The sequence below is a fragment of the Coregonus lavaretus genome (genome assembly GCF_964263955.1).
Source record: "Coregonus lavaretus genome assembly, chromosome: 3".
NCBI lineage: Eukaryota > Metazoa > Chordata > Actinopteri > Salmoniformes > Salmonidae > Coregonus > Coregonus lavaretus.
Genome location: NC_139990.1, coordinates 4,621,019 through 4,637,743, shown reverse-complemented (window position 1 = coordinate 4,637,743; position 16,725 = coordinate 4,621,019). Strand labels below are relative to the sequence as shown.

At 46.3% G+C, this 16,725-nt stretch overlaps 1 protein-coding gene across 1 annotated transcript in view; it reads right to left on the bottom strand.

Annotated features, from left to right (window-relative positions):
* LOC311112213 (UPF0711 protein C18orf21 homolog) overlaps positions 1–15,618 on the bottom strand; it is a 36,355-nt gene extending 20,737 nt beyond the window's left edge. Inside the window, exons 1-3 of the mRNA XM_084155235.1 lie at positions 15,241–15,618; positions 7,987–8,009; positions 7,132–7,343 (exon numbers count right to left, since the gene is read on the bottom strand). Coding sequence (XP_084011361.1) covers positions 7,132–7,343; positions 7,987–8,009; positions 15,241–15,338 — 333 coding nt within the window. The 5' untranslated portion in view covers positions 15,339–15,618. The remainder of the gene's footprint in view (positions 1–7,131; positions 7,344–7,986; positions 8,010–15,240) is intronic.
* Positions 15,619–16,725: the final 1,107 nt, after the last annotated feature.

Below are 16,725 nucleotides of genomic sequence, written 5' to 3'. Positions count from 1 at the left end.
GGTGTGTGTGTGGCTGCGGTGTTGGTGTGTGTGGCTGCAGTGTTGGTGTGTGTGGCTGCGGTGTTGGTGTGTGTGTGTGTGGCTGCGGTGTTGGTGTGTGTGTGTGTTTGTGGCTACGGTGTTGGTGTGTGTGTGTGTGTGGCTGCAGTGTTGGTGTGTGTGTGTGGATGCGGTGTTGGTGTGTGTGGCTGCGGTGTTGGTGTGTGTGGCTGCGGTGTTGGTGTGTGTGGCTACGGTGTTGGTGTGTGTGTCAGTGCAAGATGCTTATAATAATTCACTAAACACCTGGCAAATCCCAACATGTGCAGCATGAGCAAAGTGATTTTTTTCTATCAGAGCGTAGCTGGTGTCCTCCTGACTGCCTGTCTAAAAAAAAACCAAGGTGTCCTCCCGACTGCCTGTCTAAAAAAACAACAAGGTGTACTTCTGCCTGTCTAAAAAAAAAACAAGGTGTCCTCCTGACTGCCTGTCTAAAAACCCCCCAAGGTGTCCTCCTGACTGCCTGTCTAAAACCCCCCCAAGGTGGAGTCCTCCTGCCTGCCTGTCTGTCTAAAACCCCCCCAAGGTGTCTTCCTGCCTGCCTGTCTAAAACCCCCCAAGGTGTCCTCCTGCCTGCCTGTCTAAAACCCCCCAAGGTGTCCTCCTACATGCCTGTCTAAAACCCCCCAAGGTGTCCTCCTGCCTGCCTGTCTAAAACCCCCCAAGGTGTCCTCCTACATGCCTGTCTAAAACCCCCCAAGGTGTCCTCCTGCCTGCCTGTCTAAAACGCCCCCAAAGCAGTCAACCGCCCATCTCCCGTTGTCATCTTGCTGCTTCCCACCCTCTCCGGGTGTCAAAGCCCTCTGCTGCGCTTCTCTAACGTCCCGGGCGACACAGCAGCCAGGTTTCCATTGACCCAGGTTTTTTCCACAAAAGCAACAACAAAAATAATTGCAACATGTGTAATGAAAACGGCAGCTATAGGAGAAATGTTCTAAAGATCAACATTTTTATCCGTTTGTCAGGGGGGTGGATTTTTCTTTTCTTTTTCTTTATTGCAACAAAATATGATTAAAAGAGCGTTTTTCGAATAAATAATTTTGAAGGTACGCGGGCACCTGATGTCATCACGTAGGCCTAACTATCAAGCTCCACTCCACATTTAATTCTAAATGCCTACTGCTCTATTTTTTCAACTATAAAAATAATGTTTATTTGCAGGACAAGTATTGTCCTGACTTTCAAGAATGCCTGAATTGCTTCGCCTTGCTTTTCTGGATGGCTGGATGCAAGTTTCACCATTCAATTATTTCAGATCTACAGGAGTGCAAGTTTCACCATGGCACGGACCGTGGCAAACATTTCCATATCTCTCTGCACCGGTTGCATAGATACACCTGATTTAAATAGACCCGCAAGCTTCACATCAGACAGAATGAAGCTATGGGAAACACATTCATATTCCTCTTGAAACTTGGAGGCCACTAATGTGGAGTGATATACAAATCAAGGGGCTTTACACCGAGATATATAAATACATGAGTAAATAGGCTACATATGCGTGAATATAATGTAGCCTATATGAGGCTTGTGTGTGTGTGTGTGGTGTGTGTGTGTGGTGTGTGTGGTGTGTGTGTGTGTGTGTGTGTGTGTGTGTGGTGTGTGGTGTGTGTGTGTGTGTGTGTGTGTGTGTAAGGGGTGCAATAGCAAGAACTCTAAAAAGGCATTCTGTCAACACTACATGGAAGCTGTAACTAAAAACTAGATCTATAACTTCAATATCCTCAAAGACTTCCTACGTTTACTGGCCAAATGAATGCCACTAATCAAGTCATACTCAACGGTAATTTAGGCCTAGTAAATATCTCCACTAATCCTAAAACGGCAAACAGAAATGAGACATACAGTAAAAACAAACCCTTCTTAAAGCTGGGATCTGTGACCCTTCATCTCACTCTCCTTCCATTATTTATCACTCTCTTCCTGAGCAAAAGACTTCTGTTGGCATGGAATGACAGGAAGGGTGGGGGGTGGGGAACAGAGAGAGAGAGAGGGTGATAAATCTAATCTTCCTGCCTCAGTGTCATCGGCAGCTCCCACTAGAAGGTGTTGACAAACAGCAGCCCCGAGCGAATGAGCGAATGAGACGGAATTCTTCCTATTGTCTTCAGAGTGCCTCGTCTGCTTAAGGGTTAACAGTACACTCACAACCACGCATGTCTATGTGGGCCTCGCGGCTTCGCACCTAGACAGCTTGTGGAGCTCTTCTACTCACTGCTATTTTATGCCTGGGCGAGTGACCAGTGACCTCCAAGTTGAAAGGTAAAAATATATCTGCGAAAAATGCAGCTAAAGAGGATTCACTTACCAGTAAGTCACACGACAGAAGGGAAAATATCAACTTGTGCTACACAACAGAGTTCCTGTATTCAGGAAGCTCATCTTGAGTAACAATAAATTCATACTGATAATGAAGCTATTTGCTATAGTACTGTTTAAATACACAGTGCTTTCTCTGGATGAAACTAATGCACATTTGAAGTGAAGTAAACCACACTACAGGAGAGGTCCTTGGTCTTAAAAAACCACCTAGAGAGATAAAGCAATTTAGATATCTAGCGGTATAATTTCCACTTGTGTACCTTTTACCATAGAAATGGCCAACATAACTACTCTCTCTCGCCAAACGACTTGTGTTCGACCCTGACATAACCTAAGTGTTTATCTCCTTTGGCCCTGTCCCTATTTGACTCCACCGGGTCTGCACTAACTAAATGCTTTCTGTTCCTCTGTGATTGTTATCTGACTGGCCAATCACAACCTGACCCTGGCTGTGATCATTATCTGGCTGGCCAATCACAACCTGACCCTGGCTGTGATCATTATCAGGCTGGCAAATCACAACCTGACCCTGGCTGTGATCATTATCTGGCTGGCTAATCATAACCTGACCCTGGCTGTGATGATTATCAGGCTGGCCTATCACAACCTGACCTTGGCTGCCCAGGGATTCCTCCTCAGTGCGTCTGACCAGAGAGAGAACAGAGCCTCTCCAGTGCTGCATACCAAACAAGACAGTGTAAAAGCACTGCAGTTACAAAAAGGGCTTTAGAAATGAAATTTGATAGATTTATTGACACAGCAATCTGTTCGCTCCCACTCTCTGAGGGTTTCCCTCTGCAAAGTTGATGGGAGACTAGAGGAATGAAAGGGGAATACCTAACCTGACTTGAACACACTGGCCGTGTCCGAAATCTGTCTTGTCTACTACTTACTAAAATGACATACTATCATCAGCTGTGGTCAAACACACGGTGTGAAAACACCATTCTCTTCCTCAATAGTGTGCAGCGAATTCTACTAGCTGAAAAGCCTAAATGAGTATGACATCCTGGCATTTAAAGCATACTACATTTTCAATATTTCACTTACTATACAACTTTCAATTTTCGCATACCCAAAAAAGCTACTATTTAGAACGCAAGTATGGGACACGGCCAGTGTGCATTAGATGCTGCCAGAGATTTTCAATGAGGCAACGTTTCGACCGATATGAGTCTTCATTAGGCCATTGTCAATCAATGGTACTTTCCCTATTCTGTTTCCCTGATGGAGGAAAATGCCCCCATCTATCCTCTGACCTGCTACTCAGGCCATAGGGGAGGAGTTTGGACATACACGATATATATAAAAGTATATGGACACCCCTTCAAATAAGTGGATTCGGCTATTTCAGCCACAACCGTTGCTGACACGTGTATAAAATCTACAGTCGTATGAAAAAGTTTGGGCACCCCTCTGAGGCTGCATAACAATTTACTCTGTCGTCACAGAAAATGATCACAGTGTCATGCCATTCATTTTCTAATAAAAGCTGAGTACTGGGGTATTGTCCAGACAAAGATTTTTAGTGTAGCAATATTAAGTTGTATGAAATTAAATCAGATGTGAAAAATAGGCTATGCAAAAATTTGGCCACCCTTGTCATTCTGTTGATTTGAATAACTGTAACTACTTAGCACTGATTGATTGGAACACACAATTGGTTTGGTGAGCTCATTAAGCCTTGAACTTCATAGACAAGTGCATCCAATCATGAGAAAAGGTATTTAAGGTGGCCAATTGCAAGTTGTTGTTCTCTTTGACTCTCCTCTGAAGAGTGGCAACATGGGGGCCTCAAAACAACTCTCAAATGACCTGAAAACAAAGATTGTTCAACATTATGGTTTAGGGGAAGGCTACAAAAAGCTATCGCAGAGATGTAAGCTGTCAGTGGCCACTGTGAGGAACATAGTGAGGAAATGGAAGACCACAGGCACAGTTCTTGTTAAGGCCAGAAGTGGCAGGCCAAGTCAAATATCGGAGGGGCAAAGGCGAAGGATGGTGAGAACGGTCAAAAACAGCCCACAGACCATCTCCAAAGACCTACAACATCATCTTGCTGCAGATGGTGTCACTGTGCATCGTTCAACAATTCAGCGCACTTTGCACAAGGAGAAGCTGTACGGGAGAGTGATGCGGAAGAAGCCTTTTCTGCACACACGCCACAAACAGAGTCGCTTGAGGTATGCAAACGCACATTTGGACAAGCCAGCTTCATTTTGGAATTAGGTGCTGTGGACTGATGAAACAAAGATTGAGTAATTTGGTCATAACAAGGGGCGTTATGCATGGCGGCAAAAGAACACCGCGTTCCAAGAAAAACACTTGCTACCCACAGTAAAATTTGGTGGGGGTTCCATCATGCTGTGGGGCTGTGTGGCCAGTACCGGTTCTGGGAATCTTGTTAAAGTTGAGGGTCGCATGGATTCCACTCAATATCAGCAGATTCTTGGGAATAATGTTGAAGAATCAGTCACTAAGTTTAAGTTACGCCGGGGCTGGATATTTCAACGACCCAAAACACTGCTCAAAATCTACCCGGGCATTTATGCAGAGAAACAAGTACAATGTTCTGGAATGGCTATCCCAGTCCCCAGACCTGAATATCATTGAGAATCTGTGGGATGATTTGAAGCGGGCTGTCCATGCTCGGCAACCATCAAACCTAACTGAAGTGGAGATGTTTTGTAAGGAGGAATGGTCCAAAATACCTTCATCCAGAATCCAGACACTCATTAGAGGCTATAGGAAGCGTCTAGAGGCTGTTATTTTAGCAAAAGGAGGCTCTACTAAATATTGATGTGATTTTTCTGTTGGGGTGCCCAAATGTATGCACCTGTCTAATTTCGTTTTGATGCATATTGCAAATTTTCTGTTAATCCAATAAACCTAATTTCACTAATTAAATATTACTGTGTCCATCAGTTATTTGATAGATCAAAATGAAATTGCTGATCCAAACACCCAATTATTTATAAATGGATATCATGGAAATTGTCAGGGGTGCCCAAACTTTTTCATACGACTGTAGCACACAGCCATGCAATCTCCATAGGCTAACTAGGATGCCACCTTTCCAACAAGTCAGTTGGTCAAATTTCTGCCCTGCTAGAGCTGCCCTGGTCAACTGTAAGTGCTGTTATTGTGAAGTGGAAACGTCTAGGAGCAACAACGGCTCAGCCGAAGTGGTACACACAAGCTCACAGAACAGGACCGCCGCGTGCTGAAGCACGTAGTGCGTAAAAATCGTCTGTCCTCGGTTGCAACACTCACTACCGAGTTCCAAACTGCCTCTGGAAGCAACGTCAGCACAAGAAATGTTCGTCGGAAGCTTCATGAAATGGGATTCCATTACCGAGCACACAAGCCTAAGATCACCCTGCGCAATGCCAAGCGTCGGCTGTAGTGGTGTAAAGCTCGCCACCATTGGACTCTGGCGCAGTGGAAAAGCATTCTCTGGAGTGATGAATCATGCTTCACCATCTGGCAGTCCGACGGACAAATCTGGGTTTGGCAGATGCCAGGAGAACCCTACCTGCCCCACTGCATAGTGCCAACTATAAAGTTTGGTGGAGGAATAATGGTCTGGGGCTTAGTTCCAGTGAAGGGAAATCTTAACGCTACAGCATACTGTATAATGACATTCTAGATTATTCTGTGCTTCCAACTTTGTGACAACAGTTTGGGGAAGGCCCTTTCCTGTCTCTGCATGACAATGCCCCCATGCACAAAGCGAGGTCCATACAGAAATGGTTTGTCGAGATTGATGTGGAAGAACTTGACTGGCCTGCACAGAGCCCTGACCTCAACCCCATCAAACACCTTTGGGATGAATTGGAATGCCGACTTCGAACCAGGCCTAATTGCTCAACATCAGTGCCCGACCACACTAATGCTCGTGGCTGAATGGAAGCAAGTCCCCACAGCAATGTTCCAACATCTAGTGGAAAGCCTTCCCAGAAGAGTGAGGCTGTTATAGCAGCAAATGGAGGGGACCTACTCCATATTAATACCCATGATTTTGGAATGTGATGTCCGAAGTCACTACATGACTTTCGGTCATGTAGTGTACCGAGAACAACTCCATTCTGTGTCTCGTGTCTTCTATTTCGGGAATGGCCAATTTTCAACATTATGTAACCCTTCAGACAAGGAGAGACCTAGAAACAGGATGAATCTCCATACTTTAACGGGGCCTCCTTCCCTCACTTCCTTACATTACCTGATCTGTAAAAGGTAGAGACCAGGGTCATATCAGAGAGGCCACAAAGTGAGGGATTTCTTTATGGAGGTTAACGAGTGTCGAATTTGGTCAACAAAAAATGTAATTGCTAATTTGCTTAGATGATCGAATAGAAGTTTCTTAATGGTTAGGTTGTTACGAATGCACTGATAAGTGGACCCACGTGGCAAAAAAAACGACTTTAAATTGGAGTTGTGCCTGTTGTTCACATGCGTATCTGCCCTCTCATTGGCTAGAATGGTCCCATCTGATCTCGCCTCTTCCCGCCTGCCTTCCATCTGTGAGGACATGTATTTTCATTGGTCACTTGACTATCTTGTCAATATAATAGATAATATTTGGTCATATTCACAAGACACCAAACAGAAAAAAAGGGACCAAAGCAGGGAGGGACTAGCTGAACTTATATGCAAAATGCTTTTTCCTGTAGCAACATTTTTGTTACGTTTTGCACTAATGAATACGATCCACATCTTAACTTTCAGGTACTGGGGATTGACAATGGAGAAGAGGAGTGTTATTCTCACCAGCACTGATGAGGAGCCCCTGAACCTCCGTAAAATGTCCATCTGAGCCAGGCTGAGCCTCTTACCCCTGGCCTCCCTCCGCAGCACGCTCTGCACCCGCAACGATGCACGCCGCTTGGGATGCAGCCGCATGCGGTGGTTGTCTGGGCGACGCCACTGGAAACAGAAGGGACAGAGCTCGTCTTCAGGGATGGGCTGGAGCTTGGCTGGAGCTGGGAGAGGAGGGAGCGGAGAGGAGAAGGGGGGAGGAGGTTGAGGGATGTGAAGTAATGTATGTGTTTATGGTACAGTCAAGTGGAATATGAGTGTGTAGGTTAGGTCAGATGAAAAAATAACATGGGAACTATGGTAAAGGGGAATGTACAAAATATAACAGTGCTTAGGCCATAGTCATATTTAACATAAAATGAACATTTGGGATGGAGTTGAGTGTCAAATAAAATAGATTGAGTCCAGGGGAACATGAGTTTAAATAACAAATGACAGTGATGATGAGGACGTCCTGGTCTTTGTTTCATCAGGGGAGTAAAGTCCTGAACCAATCTCTAGCCCTCCCTTTGTCTTCTGTCTGGCATTGGGACTGTGCAGTACCACGAGTGTCTGTCTGTCTGTCTGTCTGTCTGTCTGATGGGGACAGCTACCAGTACCCACCTCAGTGCGATTAGCATGAGATTATAGTGTTTTATCGGCAACAATGTGCAGCAATTTCTTCCCTCCTGCCTAGTGCCTACAGCACCATGCTCATAATGTGCTTAAGCAATAGGTGTGCTGAAGATAGGATACATGCAACAGAAATAAACTAGCCCAAATTGTAACTGACAAAATGATTTTGCCAAGGTTATAGCTACTTCTTACCTTTCATTCTCTGGTGTCTCCCCCTGAGAAACAAAACAACAGAAGAAGAAAAGTTAGGTTTTTGTTGTGAAACTGCTGTCACTTCATTATTTATCTGCTTAGATAGAACAGTGCTTGATCCGGGGAGACTCCCATAGCTTGGAGTTAGTGTTCTGGGTTGTTTTTCTTTCACTTTGCCTTTCATTCAACGCCTTGAGAGGTTCCAAAGGAGGACGTCATGCGGAGTTTGCTTTTCTAAAATTCTGCAAAAGCTGAATTTGTAAGTTGAAGTTGATTCATCTAAAGACTTGAGGTGCGTTTTGAAACTCCCTTGAAACCGTCTTACTAGACACTCTTACTCAGTGTCCAAAATGTATACACAATTAACTTTTTAACAAGTAAGCCAAACTCCATGCATGATGCTATTGTGGAAAAAGTTTGCTAAGGGCTTCCAACGTTCAGTGGAAAACATCCGGGAGAAAAGCAAACAAGGATCTATCTACAATACAGGGCTTCCCCTCCCTGTAGTCTGGGCTTCCCCTCCCTGTAGTCTGGGCTTCCCCTCCCTGTAGTCTGGGCTTCACCTCCCTGTAGTCTGGGCTTCACCTCCTGGGCTTCCCCTCCCTGTAGTCTAGCCTTCCCCTCCCTGTAGTCTAGCCTTCCCCTCCCTGTAGTCTGGGCTTCCCCTCCCTGTAGTCTGGGCTTCACCTCCCTGTAGGCTGGGCTTCCCCTCCCTGTAGTCTGGGCTTCACCTCCCTGTAGGCTGGGCTTCACCTCCCTGTAGGCTGGGCTTCCCCTCCCTGTAGACTGGGCTTCCCCTCCCTGTAGTCTGGGCTTCCCCTCCCTGTAGTCTGGGCTTCACCTCCCTGTAGGCTGGGCTTCCCCTCCCTGTAGTCTGGGCTTCACCTCCCTGTAGGCTGGGCTTCACCTCCCTGTAGGCTGGGCTTCCCCTCCCTGTAGACTGGGCTTCACCTCCCTGTAGGCTGGGCTTCCCCTCCCTGTAGGCTGGGGTTCACCTCCCTGTAGGCTGGGCTTCCCCTCCCTGTAGTCTGGGCTTCACCTCCCTGTAGGCTGGGCTTCACCTCCCTGTAGGCTGGGCTTCCCCTCCCTGTAGTCTGGGCTTCACCTCCCTGTAGGCTGGGCTTCCCCTCCCTGTAGTCTGGGCTTCACCTCCCTGTAGTCTGGGCTTCACCTCCCTGTAGGCTGGGCTTCCCCTCCCTGTAGTCTGGGCTTCACCTCCCTGTAGTCTAGCCTTCACCTCCCTGTAGTCTAGCCTTCCCCTCCCTGTAGTCTGGGCTTCCCCTCCCTGTAGTCTGGGCTTCACCTCCCTGTAGGCTGGGCTTCCCCTCCCTGTAGTCTGGGCTTCACCTCCCTGTAGGCTGGGCTTCACCTCCCTGTAGGCTGGGCTTCCCCTCCCTGTAGACTGGGCTTCCCCTCCCTGTAGTCTGGGCTTCCCCTCCCTGTAGTCTGGGCTTCACCTCCCTGTAGGCTGGGCTTCCCCTCCCTGTAGTCTGGGCTTCACCTCCCTGTAGGCTGGGCTTCACCTCCCTGTAGGCTGGGCTTCCCCTCCCTGTAGACTGGGCTTCACCTCCCTGTAGGCTGGGCTTCCCCTCCCTGTAGGCTGGGCTTCACCTCCCTGTAGGCTGGGCTTCCCCTCCCTGTAGTCTGGGCTTCACCTCCCTGTAGGCTGGGCTTCACCTCCCTGTAGGCTGGGCTTCCCCTCCCTGTAGTCTGGGCTTCACCTCCCTGTAGGCTGGGCTTCCCCTCCCTGTAGTCTGGGCTTCACCTCCCTGTAGTCTGGGCTTCACCTCCCTGTAGGCTGGGCTTCCCCTCCCTGTAGTCTGGGCTTCACCTCCCTGTAGTCTGGGCTTCACCTCCCTGTAGTCTGGGCTTCACCTCCCTGTAGACTGGGCTTTGTATCTACTGTCTGCCTCTTATTTTGGAGCCTCTGGGGATATATTTACAAAACAGTCACGCTACAATTAGCCACACTACACTACGCTAAAAGTGACTCATGATATTTGGAGGTCTCATGGTCAAGTGTCAGTAATCTCTCCAATCTACAGGCTGTATTAAAGCATCTAGATTAGGCTAGAGGGGAAAGGCTAATGTCATCAATAGGGGGGGATGAGGGGGGAAAGAAGACGGGGGGAACAAGTGACAGTGAGATGCAGGAAATGCGCTGGATGAGCAAAACTGTCAAGAAAAGTAGGCTACAGAATTGTCTTTCTACAGACTCTTGAACAAGGTGATTCCTCATACTCCTCTGTTGGAATTAACTGCTTGTTCAAATAATGAAATTAACCTTGGATCAATAAAACAATACAGAGGATCATTTAGACTTTTCTAGAACACATGATCAACTTCTGACTTCTTTTAACATTGGGTCTGTCATCTATTAACCAGAATGAAACATCTCATAACCTTCAGAAGTGAGATCAACAACGCAAAGTGACCTAATTCACATAACTACGAATCACTCCAGTTAATAAACATTTCCAAATGGCCCCATTTAGTCACCAAACTAAGCTACCAGGCAGACATCCCATCACGCTCTCCAGATGAGCAATCACCACTGGAGATGTGATACAGGAAGGGGGGGCTCTCTGCCGCGCTAATCTAATTAACATTCTTCACATTAATCTCCTTTTAAATGCACACTTAGTGAGAAATAAACACTGGCCCCTACTACCCAGTTAGAGCAGGGCAGAGCCCACTCTGGGCCAGATGCTATCAACAAAGAGTTTAAAGTCTGGAACGCAGCACGGCTCAGTCTCTGGGCCTCTATGGACAATTGATACAATCACAGTGTGGAGGAGAGAGAGCAACATCCTGTTTACTAACCAAACCTCAGAAATAATAACTCAGATGGTCCAACGCAACAGCTTGGCTAGGGTGGCAGGGGAAAAGAGGGTGAGGGTTGGGGGGCAAGCCCTGTAACACTACAAGGCTCCCAAAACACATAGGGTGGCATGTTTGTACATGAGTAATGACACTAACACTGAAAACAAACACTCCAGTGACGCATGGCTGAAACCATAAGTGGAGACACAAACAGCAAGGAGGAACTTCAGGGAACCTTAAGTATAGTACGCAGTAGGACTGCTCTGTGGATAAATAAGATGATATAATTGCTGTATTCTACACATATCATATCCTTACAGGGCATGCCATCAAGTTGCTTGGTTGATTATCCTTTTGACAGCTAGCACACTAACTTTTGTTCTTCATGTAACCAATAACAAGATATGGTACCAATGAGTAGCCTAACACACAATTGTAGACTTCACACGTAAGAAAGGTGAAATCATCTGTGCTTGAGTGTGGCTCAAATGGGTAACACCTACCACAACTATAGTTCTCATAGTCTATATCCCTCAAACTCAACTCTCGAAACCTCGAAGCCAGTTCCACTGCATTTTTTTTTATTGTTCCCCTCTAATCAGGGCCTGATTTAGACCTGGGACACCAAGTGTGTGTAATTAATTATCAGGTGGAACAGAAAACCAGCAGGCTCCGGACCTCTTAGGTTAAGAGTTGAGTCCCCTGGTCTATATGTTGTCAGAGACCGGGGTTCACATCCTGGTCATTTCTGTGCTGCATCTTGCCTATCCGTTTCAATACATGCACATGTGTTAGGGGAATATATTCTCCCTTTAAAAAGAAAAGAAAGAAAGGTCCAATCAGATGTTTTTAAATATAATGAATCAGACATGTTGTTTTTGGTGGAGTTCCCCTTGAATGGCTTAAAAAGTCATCTTAATATCTATCTATTCAACATATATAACCCTCCAGGCATGGACAGCTGTGATATCAGTACGATCTGTCCAACACATCTTCCATAATCGGTTCTTTCCACAGAGAGACAAAAAAAATCTGGATAAACTCTTAACGGGTAGCCTAAAAGTAACGACCCATAAATCCACCCCAACTGGGCCTTTTATTTTGATTTCCTTTTTAAAATTCAACCACACATTTCCTGGCTCAGGTGAGTGAGAGTAAAAACAGGCCGGGGGATTCTGAGGTTACTGGCCCAGGCCCAACTCAAACACAGGCCACAGAACAGCAGCCCATGGATAGAGGAGGACGGCCCAACCCTGTTCCTGGAGAGCTCCCATCCTGTAAGTTTTTGCTCCAACCCTAATCTAGCACACCTGATTCTAATAATTAGCAGGTTGATAAGATGAATCAGGTTAGTAACACCTGGGGTTGGAGCGAAAACCTACAGGAGGGTAGCTCTCCAGGAACAGGGTTGGAGTGACAACCTACAGGAGGGTAGCTCTCCAGGAACAGGGTTGGAGTGACAACCTACAGGAGGGTAGCTCTCCAGGAACAGGGTTGGAGTGAAAACCTACAGGAGGGTAGCTCTCCAGGAACAGGGTTGGAGTGACAACCTACAGGAGGGTAGCTCTCCAGGAACAGGGTTGGAGTGAAAACCTACAGGAGGGTAGCTCTCCAGGAACAGGGTTGGAGTGACAACCTAGAGGAGGGTAGCTCTCCAGGAACAGGGTTGGAGTGACAACCTACAGGAGGGAAGCTCTCCAGGAACAGGGTTGGAGTGACAACCTAGAGGAGGGTAGCTCTCCAGGAACAGGGTTGGAGTGACAACCTACAGGAGGGTAGCTCTCCAGGAACAGGGTTGGAGTTAAAACCTACAGGAGGGTAGCTCTCCAGGAACAGGGTTGGAGTGACAACCTACAGGACGGTAGCTCTCCAGGAACAGGGTTGGAGTGACAACCTACAGGAGGGTAGCTCTCCAGGAACAGGGTTGGAGTGAAAACCTACAGGACGGTAGCTCTCCAGGAACAGGGTTGGAGTTAAAACCTACAGGAGGGTAGCTCTCCAGGAACAGGGTTGGAGTTAAAACCTACAGGAGGGTAGCTCTCCAGGAACAGGGTTGGGCAGCTCTCCAGGAACAGGGTTGGAGTTAAAAACCTACAGGAGGGAAGCTCTCCAGGAACAGGGTTGGAGTGACAACCTACAGGAGGGTAGCTCTCCAGGAACAGGGTTGGAGTGAAAACCTACAGGAGGGTAGCTCTCCAGGAACAGGGTTGGAGTGACAACCTAGAGGAGGGTAGCTCTCCAGGAACAGGGTTGGAGTGACAACCTACAGGAGGGAAGCTCTCCAGGAACAGGGTTGGAGTGACAACCTAGAGGAGGGTAGCTCTCCAGGAACAGGGTTGGAGTGACAACCTACAGGAGGGTAGCTCTCCAGGAACAGGGTTGGAGTTAAAACCTACAGGAGGGTAGCTCTCCAGGAACAGGGTTGGAGTGACAACCTACAGGACGGTAGCTCTCCAGGAACAGGGTTGGAGTGACAACCTACAGGAGGGTAGCTCTCCAGGAACAGGGTTGGAGTGAAAACCTACAGGACGGTAGCTCTCCAGGAACAGGGTTGGAGTTAAAACCTACAGGAGGGTAGCTCTCCAGGAACAGGGTTGGAGTTAAAACCTACAGGAGGGTAGCTCTCCAGGAACAGGGTTGGGCAGCTCTCCAGGAACAGGGTTGGAGTTAAAAACCTACAGGAGGGAAGCTCTCCAGGAACAGGGTTGGAGTGACAACCTACAGGAGGGAAGCTCTCCAGGAACAGGGTTGGAGTGACAACCTACAGGAGGGTAGCTCTCCAGGAACAGGGTTGGAGTGACAACCTACAGGAGGGTAGCTCTCCAGGAACAGGGTTGGAGTGACAACCTACAGGAGGGTAGCTCTCCAGGAACAGGGTTGGAGTGACAACCTACAGGAGGGTAGCTCTCCAGGAACAGGGTTGGAGTGACAACCTACAGGAGGGAAGCTCTCCAGGAACAGGGTTGGAGTGACAACCTACAGGAGGGTAGCTCTCCAGGAACAGGGTTGGAGTGACAACCTACAGGAGGGTAGCTCTCCAGGAACAGGGTTGGGCAACCCTGGCTTAGAGGATTGCTCCAGAAATTACACTTGACTTTCTCTCTCTCTAACTACAGTATAATGCAGTCGTCACTCTGTGAAATCAAAAGGTGATGAAAATGGAATGAGTTCCTGTTTTGATTAGTTGGTTTCAATCAAACGTACGGTCGTTCCACCTCAAAAAGTACAAGAAAGATGATTCTTACACCCACCATTTTCAATTGTACCCAACATCCGATTTGGGCCAAACTTCTTCCTACCAATGAGTAAGACACAAGGAATCTCCAAAGAAATGTCAGACACCACCCACGGACCCCACGCCAATCCCACCCCAACAACCAGTATACAGAATCAGTTCTCTATGTTTGACAAGTAGTATGAAGCTGTGGCTTGTAGTATTGCTTCTCCATACTATGTAATGTATTCCCTGTGAATCTGGAGATGTCTTTTTTCCCCTGTTCAGAGATGTGTGTCATTGTGTCACTTGCATTTTTTACCATAAAGTAGTGTGAAAGTACCAGTTTTTGACCACTAGATGCCACTGTTCCTGCTATACCGCCACACTATCCATTTTGCTGGTCTATTGTGTTTATTCAATAGATCACAACATTTCCTTTGCAACTTTGGATAGAAACCCAATAAATTTGTCTCATTATGAAAATAGATTGTCATTCTCACAATTCAAGCCATTCCTGCATGAAAGCAATTCAGTTTTTCCTTCTTGGATATTAAGCGTGAAAATGCTAATATAGGTACTATTGACCTGCATTGGATTTGTGCCACAAAATATGTTCAGTGACGGACTGGCACCATAGTAGCAGTCTATCCGCTTCCAGCTCCAGAGCAGCGAGCTCTTAGCAATGTCATGGCATTGATTGCCCGGGGGGCTCAGGATGGTGAGCAGACAGCCAGAGGCACCAAGATGGTACGGCACAGTCTCTGCCAGCTGGGTCTCACTGTCAGCTCATTAAGGCTGCCTGCTATTGTAATTGATGCACGCAAACATAAAGGACAGAAGCATGCAAACGTTTGACATTTGTAGGAGACAAAGCAGACCTGGTTAGGGACTATCTCTGTACATTGGCAAAGCGTGTGTGTGCACATGGCTAGTGTGCATGTTGGATATGTGGTTACAAAATGCATGATATTGTTTCAAGAAAACAATAGCTATGGCAATGACATTGGTTCTAAAAAATAAACATTGTGAAAAGAACAATACCAAAACGGAACAAATGTACTTGGCATGATATTGTATTTCGTAAAACTACACAATTTGAAATGAATTTCACTGTGCTACTCTGCCACCTAGTGTCACTATATTATCATTACATCAACAAATATGAACGAGATGTAGCTATTACGTTCTACGTTTATTAAAGAGAGAATCCTTACATGAGAAAACGTGATTGCTCCGGACAAATGTCTTGATAGAGTAGCGACGCCTCCATTAAAAACTTGTGACTTGAGCCTGTGGTGTCTGTAAATGCCATGTCCCTCTGTTTTTGCCACCGACTCGAGAATCCGCGTGTGAGAAAGGCTGGTCACTTCCTGGCCAACTTGTTTTACCTCTTTTGGAACGTTGATAAGAGAACGAAGAGGAGTGTGGCAGTTAAATGATCTTGCAGATGATCTTCAAGAGCAATAGAAATCGATACGATGTATAATACCTAAATTCTATATTTAGTTTAGGTTTAAACAGTGATCATTCTATTTGCGTGATAGCCTACCCTACACTTTCCGTCCTAATTTTGCAATCCCACAATGCATCACACCAAGCTCAAGCATTATGGGAAAGCGAGGAATAGTCCTGAGTGCCGCACGGCACTGGCTGTAGTTTTATTTATTGGGACGATTTATTGGGACGATACCCCGTTCAACCCATTATGATGATTGACATTGAGTATGAAAAACGGAAAATAATATGAGGATGTCTTCAAACATTTAGGGGATTTGCAAACATATAATGCTATTGCCTATATGACAACCTCTAATTGGTCCTCTGTAGCTCAGCTGGTAGAGCACGGAGCTTGTAACGCCAAGGTAGTGGGTTAGCTCCCTGGGACCACCCATACACAAAAAAAATATATGCACGCATGACTGTAAGTCGCTTTGGATAAAAGCGTCTGCTAAATGGCATTTTATTATATTAATTAGTAGGCTAGGCTAATCAGCATGTTAGTCTATACCTATAACCTAAATACAAATTATTATTTACAATGAGGCCTACCAAAAGGCAAAAGGCCTCCTGCTTGGACGGAGGCTGGGATAAAAAATTAAAATATAGAACAAAACACACATCATGACAAGAGAGACACCATAACACTACATAAAGAGAGACATAAGACAACAACATAGCATGGCAGCAACACATGACAACACAGCATGGTAGCAACACCACATGACAACAGCATGGTAGCAACACAACATGGCAGCAGCACAACATGGCAGCAGCACAACATGGTAGCATACTAGGCTAATAGCCAAATCGATCATTTGATAGCCTTGGCTTTAGGCATATAATAATTTCACCCCTTAAAAATAAATTTGAGCATTTATATCTAGTGCCCCATGAGTCTAAGTTTGGTCATTGTAAGCTATCTCTGTGGTTAGAATGTGATAATGCTTCGACTGATTAGCGCTCTGAATTTCCTTGCATCAATGGTGATTCCTTGAAAGGCTAATAATGATATAAAAGAAAGAGCTTGTAATAGAAGGTCAACTAGCCTACAACACTTTAAATTATTGCTCTCATAGAAACTGATCCAGATGAAAGATGGGACATCATTACTACCAATAGAACTGAGGGTGAAAGTTGAACACTGCACAACAGAATGAGAATGGACTGTTCGAGGAATCGAGTTTTCTGCGCAATTACTG